General features: G+C 41.6%; 1 protein-coding gene across 1 annotated transcript in view; it reads left to right on the forward strand.

Annotated features, from left to right (window-relative positions):
- SOGA3 (SOGA family member 3) overlaps positions 1-6,285 on the forward strand; it is a 45,676-nt gene extending 39,391 nt beyond the window's left edge. Inside the window, 2 exon segments of the mRNA XM_010861948.1 lie at positions 3,373-4,554; positions 6,175-6,285. Coding sequence (XP_010860250.1) covers positions 3,373-4,554; positions 6,175-6,285 — 1,293 coding nt within the window.
- The last annotated feature ends 9,809 nt before the right edge of the window (positions 6,286-16,094 follow it).

Here is a 16,094-nt window from a genome sequence, read left to right on the forward strand (position 1 = left end):
TGACATACAGGATTCATGACTTTGCTACATGGAATACATGTCCAACTCATAACATACTTCTAATGTTTTCATTGCATGAAATGGAATGAAAGAATGGACAGGAGAGCTTACATATACACAAATGAGATATCTTCCTCTTTTATATTTGCTTGTCATTCTATTCTAATCTATGACTTATATATTAAACTGTGTTGCTGTTTTAGTTAGATTCAAACTGCAGTGTTATGTGAACATTTTTTTTTACTAGCAGCTAAAGGCCTTCCTTGCAGTCAAGGACTTTGACAGAACATGGAGCCTAGCTGGTTTCCCCATCTCACCTACTCTTACTTCCTGACAGAATCTAGTCTAGATAAAAGCATATTCGGCATGCATATTGTTGGTCACCTTTCTCTTCAAGCATTATTTCCAATTCTTGGCTTTAATGACTTTGTCTTGCTCCGGGCTCCAACTTTTGATCATTTCTTTTCAGTCTCCCTTTCTTTTCTTCTCCCCTTTGATTGCCTCTGAAGCCATTGCAATAGCCTCAGCCATCACCTCTGTGCATCTCATCCTCATGTCCTCCTCTCTGGGCCCAAGCTGTCTCCGGGTCCAGGGCTGTAATCTTGCTAATCGTGGGCCTGAGATTCCCACTGATAGATGTTTCTACTGGGTATCCCTCTGCGGACACACCTCAAAGGCAACATTTTAATATACTTAAACCCATATTCTTCCCCTAAAAGCTGATCCTTTTTGTTCAGTCTCTGTTCCTGTTATTGGCAACACAATTCATCAAGACACCTAAGCTCAAAAACATCAGGGTTATCTTTGACTCTTCTGCTGATGTGATATTAGACACTGTGATAGGTCCTTAGGCTTGTGCCTCAGATGGTAAAGAGTCCACCTGCAATGCAGAAGACCCGGGTTCAATGCCTGGGTTGGGAAGATCCCCTGGAGGAGGGCTTGGCAATCGACTTCAATATTCTTGCCTGGAGACTCTCATGGACAGAGGAGCCTAGGGGGCTACAGTCCATGGGATTGCATAGAGTCGGACATGACTGAGTAACTAACACACACAATATGTCCTTGGTTTCATTCTCACTGAATTAGTCCAGGGGACCCCCACACATAGTCTCTTACAAGGCAGCTTCTTTCTTTCCTGGTGAAATGGATTTTCATATCTAATCTTCCTGTGACATATATTCTTAACCCCTTTATCTCACTGTGCTCCTGGGGTTCTCTCATCTCTCTGGGCTTCTCTCCTTTCTTGTGAACCCCTTCTAGAGGAAAGCATACAAGCCAACACATCTGATTTTGTTATTTTAACTCATTGTCCTACTTTTTTCCTTTTGCACATCGTTTCTAGAGGCATCATGTGCAGTGGAAAAACATGATTTTGAGAATCAGTCTGAATACAGATGTGCTCTGTCACATTAACTTGGGCTCTTCCGTGAAGCTGCCCTATCTATAAAGTAGATTTTGTATATCAGCTTCCTCGTGGGGCTAGTATGAAGATGTAATGATATAAAGAATGTGACATTAAGGCTCTGCACATTCAGCAGCTCTCAGACCTTCATACTAATTCTCATTAGTGGATGGGAGCATAAGAGCCCGTGCCCCACTCTCCCTCTCTTCCATCTGGAAAGCTCTGGGCTGTATTTACTGAGCATCCCTGGCAGAAGCTCGTTATTCTCCTCACCTTCACCTTCCGTGGTTGCTACATTTTTACCAGAATTCACCTCAAACACAGCTGACTCAGTGCTGGAAAAGAAAGGCATTTTTATTCCCATTTTTTGAAATAAAGAAACCAAAGTCCGCCAAAGTCACATGATATGCCCAAAGTTCCTGCTTAAAAGAGAATTTGGGGAAATCGTCCTTAGGAAATATGTCCTTGAACATTATAATGTGCTTTTATATTGGCTTTCAGAGAAAGAGTTGATTTCCATTTTTCTGTTTGTAATTTTCCATTTAGTTAATGATTAGGGTTTGAAGGGTGCCCACAAATGTGTGAGAAGAACTTCTATAGCAGCAGTCCCCAACCTTCTTGGCACCAGGGACCAGTTTTCATGAAAAGTGAAAGTGAAAGTCACTCGATCGTGTCTGACTCTTTGAGACCCCATGGAATTCTCCAGGCCAGAATACTGCAGTGGGTAGCCTTTCCCTTCTCCAGGGGATCTTCCCAACCCAGGGGTAGAACCCAGGTCTCCCGCATTGCAGGTGGATTCTTTACCATCTGAGCCACAAGGGAAGCCCAAAAATACTGGAGTGGGTAGCATATCCCTTCTCCAGCAGATCTTCCTGACCCAGGAATTGAACCAGGTGTCCTGCATTGCAGGCAGATTCTTTACCAACTGAGCTATCAGGGAAACCAGTTTTCATGGAAGACAGTTTTTTCCACAGACAAGGGCATAGTGGGCGAGGATGATTTCAGGATGATTCAAGTGCATAACATTTATTGGACTTTATTTCTATTATTATTACATCAGCTCCACCTCAGATAATCAAGCATTAGATCCCAAAGGTTGGGGACCCCTGTTCTGTAGGATCTACTCTACCATTCTTTCATCAGGCAGAACCAGTTCTAGCCATTTCAGACTTATGGGAATACATCCCATTTTAAAAGTGATCTAGGTGGAACCAGTTTCTTCTTGGATGGACCATTCCTGTGTTAAACTTTACCTATTTTAAAGGCTGTAAAAACAATTCTCCCTTGAATAAAGATGGTGGATAGATTATTTTCTGTATGGCTCTGTGATCATGTGCCTAACTGAGCCTTAATGTCAGAACTGAATTCAAATTTCACCTCGGTCCTCTGCTACTTAATAGCCATGTAACCTTGAACAATTTGTTGAACATCTTTAAACCAGTTCTTGTAATACGTACTACTGAATTTACTCTACACATTAAATTAGGTCATATATGTTGAGAACTTTATAGACTCCGGCTAAGAGTCAGAGCTCAATAAATGGCAGGGAGTACATACCAACCACATCTTCCTTCCAGGGAATGTTTTTCATATTTACTGCATTCTGGGGAATTCAAACTGCAAGAAAAACAAAACAAAGTGAACACTGTTGAAAATGACAGTCAAAACCAGTGGTATGCATTGGGAACATATAATTTTGTGAATAGTGATGACCACAGTTTTTCTCTTCTTATATTCCCTTCTCTTTTTGTTTTCAGGATGTAATATTGTCCTGATCTTTTATTTGCCAAAGAATTTAAATGATTTGGAGAAAACATACAGCATCTATGTCTCTGTCTCTCCCTCTGTCTCATTAAATCTTAAATTACAAGGAAAGGGAATGATTTCCGCAGGTGTCCCTTTTTGGTTGTTTTCTTTCTTTACATGAAAAATGAGCTCCTATCCCCTTCCTTTTCTTTTTCCCAATTGAGGAGGACAATGAAGATCTGAAATGCCAGCTGCAGTTCGTGAAGGAAGAAGCCGCTCTGATGAGAAAGAAAATGGCCAAGATTGACAAAGAAAAGGACAGATTCGAACACGAGCTCCAGAAGTACCGATCCTTTTACGGGGATCTGGACAGTCCTTTGCCCAAAGGAGAAGCCGGGGGCCCGCCCAGCACCAGAGAAGCCGAGCTCAAGCTGCGGCTGAGGCTGGTGGAGGAAGAAGCCAACATCCTGGGCAGAAAGATCGTCGAACTGGAAGTGGAGAACCGAGGCCTGAAGGCGGAACTGGACGACCTACGGGGTGACGACTTCAACGGCTCGGCCAACCCCCTGATGAGGGAGCAGAGCGAATCCCTGTCGGAGCTGCGGCAGCACCTGCAGCTGGTGGAGGATGAGACGGAGCTGCTGCGTAGGAACGTGGCTGACCTCGAAGAGCAAAACAAGCGCATCACGGCGGAGCTCAACAAGTACAAATACAAGTCGGGGGGCCACGAGAGCGCGCGGCACCACGACAGCGCCAAGACCGAGGCCCTGCAGGAGGAGCTGAAGGCGGCGCGCCTGCAAATTAACGAGCTCAGCGGCAAGGTCATGCAGCTGCAGTACGAGAACCGCGTGCTCATGTCCAACATGCAGCGCTACGACCTGGCCTCGCACCTGGGCATCCGCGGCAGCCCGCGTGACAGCGACGCCGAGAGCGACGCGGGCAAAAAGGAGAGTGATGACGACTCACGGCCGCCGCATCGCAAGCGAGAAGGGCCTATCGGCGGCGAGAGCGACTCAGAGGAGGTGCGCAACATCCGCTGCCTCACGCCCACCCGCTCCTTCTACCCCGCGCCGCCGCCGGGGCCCTGGCCCAAAAGCTTCTCTGACCGGCAGCAGATGAAGGACATCCGCTCGGAGGCCGAGCGCCTGGGCAAGACCATCGACCGCCTCATCGCCGACACCAGCACCATCATCACCGAGGCGCGCATCTATGTGGCCAACGGGGACCTGTTCGGACTCATGGACGAGGAGGACGACGGCAGCCGCATCCGCGAGCACGAGCTGCTCTACCGCATCAACGCGCAGATGAAGGCCTTCCGCAAGGAGCTGCAGACCTTCATCGACCGCCTCGAGGTGCCCAAGTCCGCCGACGACCCCGGCGCCGAGGAGCCCATATCCGTGAGTCAGGTACAGTTCTGCCTATTGCGAGCCACGGCGCTGGCGAGGCTGGTTCGCGGAGCCGCGGTCCCCGGAGGGGCGACTCCGCGCACCCACCTCCACGCCCCGCTTTAGGGAAACCCCAGCTCAGAGCCTCTCTGGGCTTGGAAGCTCCACGGCGCACTTGTTCTTTCACCCTGTCCTTCTTCAGGCCTGAGGTTTTCGTCATCCAATCGCTAAGTTAATTGTTCCCTCTCTGATCTGTTTCAGAGAGAGATATACCCACCTCTCCCTTCCCCCAGTTTTTGTGTAAAGATGAAAGGATTTCTAAGATACATTATTATTGAAGGTCGACATTTTCAGTATTAACTCTACTGATTCTAATAGATTTTGCCGCAGGAAGATCCCGAATAGAAATCTTCAATTGCTGGCCTGTGGTTTTCTAGCCGAGATTCAAATTAAGCTTAACATACTTTTAAATCACTAAATGATCAGTATTGATGCATCACTACTGGTGGTGGTGGCGGTTGTTGAGTCGCTCAGTCGTGTCCGACTCTATGTGATCCCGTGGACTGTAGCCCACCTGGCTCCTCTGTCCATGGGATTTCCCAGGCAAGAATACTGGAGTGGGGTGCCATTTCCTTCTCCAGGGGATCTTCCCAATCCAGGGATCGAACCTGTATCTCTTGCATTGGCAGGCGGATTCTTTACCGCTGAGCCACCAGGGAACCAGCTAAAGAGAGATGCTTTTGTGTCTGGAGCCCTCCCTACAAGAGGAGCAGATAGAAGCCGCTGTTGTACCTACCACCAGTCAAAGTAACATGATATTTATTTCTAGAGAAAATCACTGTCCGTTCTATAGAAGACCCTCAGGCTGGGGAAGGAGTGTTACACTTTAGCCTCAAGGCAACACTAACTCAGAGAAATAGTAATAACTATTCCCGAACAGGGAAAACCAGCATTTTTCCTTCATCCTAATTGTAGAGGCACATCTGATGAATTGGACTGATCTCCTCTAGCCAGGTATGGTGGCCAAAAACCAATGCATTTTGTCAGAGTTAACCACATAAAAGAGAGTTTACAAAACAAACAGGCAGTACTACCCTTCTGGCAAGCCTGGTATCTTGTATCCATTGGAGAACCCACAGAAGAGCAACAGCATGCATGGCTTTTAAGGCACGCAAGAGGTTTACATCTAAAAATCAGTTTATACACAGAAGCATGATATTAGATTAACTGCCTGTTAGTCACAACTAGAAAAATCCCAACCCTATTGCTTATTTATCTTGCATGCTGCTTTGCTTTGCTATTAAAAAAAATAAAAAGTTTTATGATAAAACTTGTTGAATTTTGAAATGTTAATGATTTTTTTCTCTATGTATTATGTCAAATAGTTGGTTTTTAATTTCCTTGTTGCAGATTTTGAATACTTTGCGCATGTGTTTTTTCAATGATACTCTCAGAAAGAAATAGCAATCAGAGTAAGAGAAAGTATGTATATAACAGTAGGCTTTCAGACTTTGTAAGTATATATGAGGGAGGGGTCTTTATTTTAAGTTGAATGGATATGTAGATTAGTTGATATAAACTTAAGTTTTAAAAATTATTATTAATTAATTCTTCTTTTTGTCTTTGCATTTACCTTCCCAGATGTTCCAGCCTATCATTTTACTTATTCTCATTCTTGTATTATTTTCATCACTTTCTTACACAACAATATTTAAACTTGTCTTCCTTTTTACACTGTTTTTTGTACTGTAAACCTTTCATCGTTTACCATTCATTGTAGTATTTCAGTTTGTTTGTTTTGTTCACCCTTCAAGACAAGAAGTAAAAGAAGTATAATTTCTGTAGTAACCAATGCTATAAAAACACTGAAGACTGCTTATTTCTTTAAAAAGACGCATCTTCCCACTACCAAATTCAGTAAGAAGCCTGAGCATTAAATATTTCAGGTAAGGGTGGAAGTACAACTTCTCTTTTTATAAATCATTTTCATTTTTACTACTTTCTTTTACATTTTGATTTGTACTCTTCTTAAATCACTGTAAGAATGACTGTGAACATTTCCCAAGTCTCTCAATTATTTCTCAGTATTTGACTATTATGATAATTCAAAATCTGGACACTCACAAGTTGGTCACATCTTAGAAAATGTATAGATTTATAAAGTGCTTTTGCTAAATTGCATCAGATTAACAAAATAACTTTGATAACCAATAAGTATCAGCAAAAATTATGGTGAAGAAATAAAATGTGACCATCATGGAAACTAAACAAGTCATTGTGATGCTGATGGTGTTTTGTCTACGTGTTTGGAAGCATGAGACTGGATTAGTTAGTTCATTGAGAAGGAAATTATCTTTGTCCTCTGCATTTGACCAGTTTCAACCATTCGGACCAAACCAACCATATCTGTGTTTACTTATTATGTGCATGCGTGCTCAGTCACTTCAGTCGTCTCCAACTCTTTGCGACTCCTGGGACTGTAGCTCACCAAGCTCCTCTGTCCATGGGATTCTCCAAGCAAGCACACTGGAGTGGGTTGCCATGCTGTCCTCCAGGGGATATTCCCAACCTAGGGATCGAACCCACATGTCCTGCATCTTTTGCGTCGAAGGTGGATTCATTATTGCTGAGCCCCCAGGGAAACCTTTTTACCTGTTATACTTGGAGCTGTATGTTGCTAATCAGGTTTGTTGCCTGGCATCCTGTCCTCTGTAATAGGTTACCATGTAGGACTGCTTCTGGAGCAGGAAATATGCTAGAAATTCAGTATATGAAGTATTTTGAGTAGGGAAAAAATAGTAAATCAGTAGAATTTCATGAAATCACAGTCCAAAGCCAGTAGCATAGTTCCAGTGGGAGCTGCTCTGTAGACAATTTTACTTTGGTGAATCTCAGCACTGCTCTTTCTCCTCCTACCTAAAGTGGTTTGGATAGGTTTCCTGTAGCCAAAAGGTCTTATGCTGTCCATCTCACTGGCAATTTACAGAGTATAAAACTGGACTCAGTCATGTTGAGTCATGCTGATTGAGTGATTGAGAACACTAACTGACGTTACCTACTTAGAAATACTGCTGAGTTGGTGGATAGATATGAAAATCTGTAACAAAATGAAGTATCTTGCCCCAGGCATAAAGAATGATATATGGAAAATCTTTGCTCCAGTACAGAAGTTGGTGCAGGCCACAGGCTTTTGAGTCCTCATCCCTCGGCATGTAAATTTCCCTTTTAGTGTTAATTTAGTAAAAACTACATAATAATTAAAAATTGAGTTTATAATGTGCTTAGTTCCTCAGTTGTGTCCGACTCTTTGCAACCCGGTGGAGTGTAGCCCCCCAGGCTCCTCTGTCCATGGAATTCTCTAGGCAAGAATACTGGAGTGGGTTGCCATGTCCTCCTGCAGGGGATCTTCCCCACCCAGGGATCGAACCTAGGTCTCCCACATTGCAGGTGGATTGTTTACCGTCTGAGCCATCAGGGATACCTACTCTTAATGTACCTGATTTTTAATTTAGTTTTAGTTTTTGCTTTGTTTTGGAGAAAAAAGAGACTGGGAGTGAGGAGTGGTTAACCAACAGTTAGAATCTGTCAGTACATACTTCCCAGCTTTTCATCGTAAGATTTCAAGTGGTTAGATAGAGCTTCATGACAAGAACAAATGAAATAGCATAAAGGCTATAGTTAATCAATTATACAAATGTTACTTTAAAAAATATTTCATCTCCAGGAAAGAAGCCACTTTAAAAATAAAAAATTAATTAAAAATCAGAATTTGACTGTTAGAACCTTGATTAACCCCCAGATTGCCATCCTGGGGGCTTCCCAGGTGGCTTAGATGGAAAAGAATCTGCCTGCAATGCAGGACACCCGGGTTTAATCCCCAGACCAGGAAGATCCCCTGGAGAAGGGAATGGCTACCCACTTGAGTATTCTTGCCTGGAGAATTCCATGGACAGAGGAGCCTGCCGGGTTACAATCCATGGGGTCGTACTACTGAGCAACTTTCACTTTTGCTGTCTCAGAGGAATCATTTTGGCAATGAAAGTGGAACTGAAAGTAAATGTTTGAGGCAGAAATTTAAATGAAATGCTTATTGCCTTTGGACTGGAATACAGTCAGCTAAGCAATGACTCTCTCATTTACCTATGAGGCATTTGGTAGTTATTGGAGGTGTTTCAGGTTCCAGTCACGGTGACTGAAAGGTCTACTGGCATTTAGAGGAAAAGGGCCAGAACTTCAAATATGTGTCATCCCCAGATTCCTAGCTTTGTTCCTATGAGGAAGCATGGTGTGCAGTGCAGGTGTTCACTTCAGAAATGTTATAGATATTCAGTATCCTGTGTGGCTTTAAGAAACTGGCTTTGGAATTGAAATTATCTTTACCACGAGGAGAACCAAAAACTAAATATTTACATTAGTGGTTTTCAATCCTAGCTGCGCATCAGAATTCCTGGCTTGTTTTTAGAATTGAGATGCTACTTTACATTAATTGAAATCCAATACATGAACCCAAGCAGATATATATATATATATATATATTAACTCCCAAGAACCACTTCTTTAGATGTTTGAATTATTAAAATATGCATATAAGGTATATACAACATATATACCAATGTCACAGCAAACTGTGTGATACTATCATTGGTTGTCTAGATTTTAGTAGACCTTAAAATTCCAAGCATTCATTGAACATCTGTATCCTCTTTATAGAGCATGTCTACCTTTGTCATATGGCCTTTGCCAGAGACCTGTAATGACAAAGCAACTCTGTTTCCATACTGGTAATGGTGTTAGAAAATTCCCCCTTTCATTCAAACAGGTTTTTGAAAGAAACAAAGCTAGAGAAGACAAATCAGAATATGTGTCAGAAAGGAGAACCACGATGAATATTGTGTGTGTCAGGGTCACACACACACCTGGAGATAATGGTGCATGTAAACGCTGAATTAAAACCTCAAGATAATCCCCCCCAACACATCATAACAAACCACCACTTTGTTGTTACACAATCATCTCTGCCACAAAGCTTCCCCGTGTGATCCACAGAGAGGATATGGTGTCCCACAAACCCACCAGGGATAACAGATGCCAACTGACTCTAACCTCCAAACCCCAAAGAGAAAGCATACATAAGAGATGTGAGCAAAAAGATAGAGCATGGATCCTTTGTTTATTTAACACACATTTTGAAGTATTGGCTGTGTTAAGTATAGAAGAAATGGAGGTTCAGTTTCTACGTTTTCACAGCTTTCAACTGGCTGATTGACAAGGACAGAGATATAGACAGCTAACTCTGACTTGTATTCTTACCAAAGTGCAAAAAACAGATTTGTGGTTGCAATTTATTCTTTATTGCATACCTGATAGCATGTTAGATTTCCCTAAGAGAACACAGTAAACCCCCTAGGCATTCTTGGATAGAAGAATACAGAAATCAATGCAGGGGTAGGCTTCCCACATGGCGCTGCTGCTGCTGCTGCTGCTGCTAAGTCACTTCAGTCGTGTCCAACTCTGTGCGACCCCATAGACTAGTGGTAAAGAACCTGCCTGCCAATGCAGGAGACTCAAGGGATGTGGGTTTGATCCCTGGGTTGGGAAGATCCCCTGGAGGAGGGCATGGCAACCCACTCCAGTATTCTTGCCTGGAGAATCCCATGGACAGAGGAGCCTTGTGGGCTACAGTCCATAAGGGTCACAAAGAGTCAGACACGACTGAAGAGACTTAGCATGCGTGCAGTATATATATCAACAATATCTTGTGACCTGAACAAGAAAGGAGAGGGTAACCAAGGGAGGTCCAGTCTATCCAAAACATCAGTCTTGTCCTCAGATCTCTTGTGAAGCATTAAATTCTTCCTGGCAACAGTGTTATTAACCTTACCTGTGGATCCCTAAGCCATTGACTTTATAGAAGAATTTCATGAGAAATTTGAACTCCATCCAGGCTCTTTGTATATAAACCCCAGTAAGAAAAAGATGAGGGGAAATAGGACTGACTTGGAGGCTCTTCCCAACTCTGCCCCACCCACTGAAGAACTGATTACCCAGTCTGTGCCTGTGTGTGCACACACATCTTTATACACTGTGGTGTACAACGGGAAATGCATCCAGTGTCAGGGAATTCAGGCCTGACTCTATCTCAGGGCACTGCTGGGGGCCAGTAATTGGAAGGTGGTCTCAGCAAATTGCCAGCAGACGGAAGTTAACCTTGTCCCTTTCGGCCTTCTCCTTGGAACATGAGGCTGTTCTGTGAGCACCCAGGATCTAGGGTGAATGTCTTCCTTACACTGCAGGATATAGTCATGGGAAGAAAAGTTAACAGAGATGACTCCGAAGACCTCAGAAAGGAAATCTCTACTATCTCCCTTCCCCTCCCCTTTGATTCTGTTCCTTGCATGGTCTTTGTCATGTAAAGCTAGTTCTAAGAGAGCAACATCCAGGCTCCTTTATTCATGAAGAAAACACAGTCCTCCAATTATTGAAACAGGGACTCTTCTCCTATTTGCACCTTTGAAAACTGTGCTATTTAAACATCACCCTGAAAATAAATTCCAACAAACAAAAATTCCATTGCTTGCACATTCTTGGGCGTAGGAAGGAGTGTCTTTGGTAATTTGGCTGAGATTTAAGAAAAAAAGAATTCAGTTGGCTATTTTTAAGCAGAACAGGCTCAAACTCAAAACAAGGGAAAATTCATTGCTGAGCCTGGAATGTGTATTGGCCTGCATTCCCTAGCCTTCATTTCATTCTGTGTGGTAGAGTGGGATACGATTATTTCCTCAGCTGCCAGTGAACTTTGGAATGTCAGTTTGGTCGCTAAGCCTTAACTCTAAATATTCATGTGGTGTTGGTAGCTATATTCTTATAGAACCACAGTTCATTTTCATCTGGCAGTCATGCTTCAGGTCAGATGCTCTAATGTAAAGTCAGGATTGAAAGTGAGAAAAGTTGACACTTTTAGGGGCCATTTTCAAGTACAGCGCTGTTGCAACCTCGCTTGATCAAAGAATAGGAGCAGGAAAGGCAACACTCAACTCTTAAAAACAAGGAAGAATCTCCACCTTTCACTTGCCACTGTCAAACCAGGTGGTGTTGTCTCAAAGGACCTATTCTTATGTTATACCTCAGATGTTTATGTTTAATAAGCTTAAATATGTTGACATTTCCTGATTATTTTATTTCATTGTTACAATTATAAAAGCTTTTTTAGTTCACACTTGTATGAGTTTCTCTATAGCTAAATAGGGTACCATCCACATCCAGCATCTGAAAATAAAATTGTAAGATTTTACAAATTCACAAAATTTACTACACGTGTGTGCTAAGTCACTTCAGTTGTGTGTGACTCTGTGGGACGCTGTGGACGGTACCCCACCAAGCTCCTCTGTCCATGGGATTCTCCATGCAAGAGTACCGGAGTGGGTTGCTATGCCCTCCTCGAGGGGATCTTCCCGACCCAGGGATCGAACCCACGTCTCTTATATCTCCTCTGTTGACAGCCAGGTTCTTTATCACTAGCGCCACCTGAGAAGCCCTAAAATTTACTATACACGTATATAATCAATGGTGTTTAGCAGTTTTTCATCCTTTCAGAAAATATTCATGTAACGCTTTTGACTTGAGGATGAGAATATTTCTTTGAATGTTGTTGAAACCAAATTTCCTGTTGAGGGTTTTTCAAGTTCAGTTCATAATATTTTACTTATTTTGATTGTTTTTCTTTTAAATTATCGATGCATTATTAGATATATTAAATAAATACTCTTAAGTTTTATTTTGTACCAAGATAAATGTCTTGTACCACGGTAAAGGATCTGAAGTATGACTGCGGGCCTCCCTTTCTAAACTCTCATCTCCAGATCCTTTAGCGTGGCCTCCTCAAGTCATGATGCCACATTTTCTTTGCACCTGGGTATCAAGACCTCTCACATTAGCCCCTCAAAATCTAGCACCACTCATTCAGTTCCTCTTTCTGACCTTCTGTCTGTCTGTCTGCTCTACAGCCCACAAAGGAAACAGCTTCGTTCCCCAGGCTCTGATCAAAGCTTACCTATATTGATTGTTCTTTCCAGCCCTTTTTGTGTGTTGGCTGTTCTCCTCTTCTTTTAGATGGGTTTGTAATCATGGCAATTGAGTTATCTATTTTCCATTGGTTCCTCTTTACAGTTTCTTGTTCCTTGTTACAGTGCTCTGTGCTTCTATTAATCATCTTTCTTAAATCCTTTAGCATTTTTGTTAACCTCCTTTTTGAACTAGGAGTCAAGTAGACTAGAGAGATGCGTTGTTCTTTTGGAGGATTTCTCGTGTTCTTTTCATTGGTTCTCCTTTTCTGAATGAAGTTGTGACTAGCCAGTAAACGCTTCCTCTGTCAATGGCATTTTATCAGACAGTTACTTAAAATGTAATGCTGTCACTTAGTGGTGATAAATCTAACATTTCTGGTAGAAGATAAAGGTGGGGTGGAAACACCCTGGGATGGGGCAGGGTGGGGAGAATACGAATTACTGTGTCCTTCAAGTTATAACACCCTCTCAGTGGCCTCTCCGGAGAAGGCAATGGCACCCCACTCCAGTACTCTTGCCTGGAAAATCCCAGGGACGGAGGAGCCTGGAAGGCTGCAGTCCATGGGTTCGCTGGGAGTTGGTCGCACAGAGTCAGACACGACTGAAGGGACTTAGTAGTAGCAGCAATGGCCTCTGAGCCCTGCTCTATCACTGGAACTTCCTAACAGAAGTGTCTCAGGGTGGCCCTCTTGTGGTGGACAGGCATTCCCAAGGCCCTTTTCTGGAATGAAATGAGAAGTAGCCCCAGAAGAGTCTCTGTGTCACTTAGCTTTTATTGTCATCACTATCAACATTATCATTATCTTCAGTATCAACATTTCCCAAGTCAATAATCTGGAAATAATATAGTGAGATAAAAACAAATAATAATATAATAACAAAAAAATTTAATACAGTGAGATGCCAGAAACAAATTGGAAAATCGTCAGCAAGATGTGTCTCTAGTCCTAAATAACTAAACATGTTTTAAAAATGTTTTGTTTTTCAAAATATAGGCCAGTACTTAAAAAAATAAATCAGATAGTTTGAAACTCTTTCCTTTGAATATTTCTGTCATCTGGAAATGCCTGTACATAAACCCCATGACAGACTTGCTTGGCTAACATATTTGACATGTCGCCATCCCTCAGAGTAGAGGAGACGGCCAGCATCCCATGATTTTAAGGGGAAAACATCCAGCACTGGGAACATAGCACATTAGCTGGAACATGACAATCTGAACATGTAACTCCATGGAAAATAGATCACCCCAAACAGATTCTAGTAAGTATCGACACCATATTTCTTTTACTAACACAAGAGTCTAGACTCTGTCATTCTATGACTCATAAACACAGGACCAAACTTGACAGAATCAGCTGTAGAACATTATAAAAATTAAGAAACCTGGGCCTCATCACTGGGTGGTCTGGTTCAGAAAGTCTCTGGAGGAGAGTTTTTTAAGTAATTGAGTGATTGCAGCATACAGCAGGGTCTGAGAGTAACACTGAATGGTGCTCCCGGTGGCAGAATGCTGTGGGGACTACCAGGAGAGGTGCTCCGTATTTGTTCATTTGTTTCAAGGAATACTCAGGAAGTGGGTAGTCACGCTGCAGTTGCTATTGCAGGGATCTTCAGAGGCGATGGAGCCGGTTGAGGACAAAGATTTGCTTTATTCTTGCAGTCCTCAGAATCCAACCCTACACCTGGCCCAGAGTTGGTGCTCACAAATATTCATTAAGTGGAATGTTAAAAGTACCCAAGACCTCTCTTTAGAATGGAAGATTAAGATTCAAGAGAGTTCTATTAAACAACTGAGATGTTTCATGAAGCACTTTATTTTTATTAAATAGATATAATTTGTTAAAATTTATACTTTTCAAATTAGAAGACTTTTTAAGCAGTTTTGGTTTCAGAAAAATGCAGAAAGTCCTGAGAGTTTCCATATAAAGCATTTTAAAAATTGCAAAGGGCAGATACTATACTGTAAGGAAGGATTATTTAAGATTTGCCACCTGTAATAGCTTCTAAATTTTAATATGCTATGAGTTCAGTTTTTCAAAGTCATCCCTTCCAATTTTTTCCATCTCTTTACAATAAAAATAGAAAAACAGTACTCCTTTAGCTGGCAAATGTGTTTAAAGAGTAAAGGAAGAAGGGCCTGAAAATTGTACAAGCAAGAAATCAGAAGCTACCCAATCTAATATACGGCCAGAGCTGTAATAGCATAAAGAGATGAAATAAATAACTACTTTGTGGTGCTTCAAAATCATTCTTCAGATAGAGAACTGTAAATGAAATGTGCATTATATGCTAAAGACAAAGTCGGTGCTTTAATCCCCAGGTTTTTTATGATCACTCAGTTAAAATTCTTTTTCTTCTTATTCTGACCAAGGACTTATATTATTGAACGATACAAACTTTTCAAGATAAATAGTTACAAATACTGTCTTATATGACTCCTGCATCATACTTGGAAGATGAAATATTAGTATTAGTCCCCTCATTTGGACTTAGAAAAAGTGAGTTTAAGATTTGGCAAGGCTAGAAGTCAGTGTCTTATGCCCAAAACTCTCATCCCTGGGTTCTATTCCTTACCTTGAGCTCGTTGGAATTTTAAACTTTGAGGCACTCCCCCAGGAATTAGCAGACCTGGATTCTGTTCCTGATGTTGCTAGTAAATGGCTTTGTGACCCTGAGTAAATGACATCGAGGCCTCTTCCCTCAGCTGTGAAATGAGAAGCTTGACTGGACAGTTGCAGTTTTTTCTGGCTATAAAATTCTATAAGTCTGGAAACACCTCCTAGTGACATTTATGCTCTCAATATTCCTCTTGCCCCCTTTCCAAAACGTTTTAGTTTGTGGCTTAATATCATCATTTATACAGATCATTTCAAACCCTTTCCAGGATTTTCTGTTTTTGTTTCTTGACAGCAGCTTGCGTTTCTACATTTACTTTAAGTATTATTATATGCATTTTTTTACATATTTGTTATACATTGAAAAAGGATTAGTATGACATCAGATACAAATGATTCTTCCAAATTCTCTCCAAGGTATAGAGCAATAATTTGAGTCAGTTTCACATTAGAAGTTTTAAATATTTAAATGGGTTCAAAGTAACCTGTATTATGCAACAAACTGCACTTTTTCTATAAGGTTTTCAGCCATTATGACTCCTGCTTGAAAATGTCAGGAACTTCTAAATGTCTGAGTATTACTCTATGGCTGGGCATACTGGCATCAGTCTTTAAAATCCATTTGCTTTGTGTACATAAGAGCAGGAACTTTTCTTAAAACAAATTTCCTTAAAAGTTTTAGTGGTAAGGTTCAGAAATACCTGTGCTGAATATTTATTGCCTTTATATGCTGTCATCTAATTGTATTACTTTATTTCTTTAAGTATGAAATATAGCTTGGAAATATTAGCTAATACACATAAAATTATACAACAGAAAAGGTTGGTAAATACTAGAAAAAAATGGTAGACTTGGGTGAAATTCCATCAGTTTTTCATCC

This window comes from Bison bison, unplaced genomic scaffold, assembly GCF_000754665.1.
Source record: "Bison bison bison isolate TAMUID 2011002044 unplaced genomic scaffold, Bison_UMD1.0 scf7180017864473, whole genome shotgun sequence".
Taxonomy (NCBI): domain Eukaryota; kingdom Metazoa; phylum Chordata; class Mammalia; order Artiodactyla; family Bovidae; genus Bison; species Bison bison.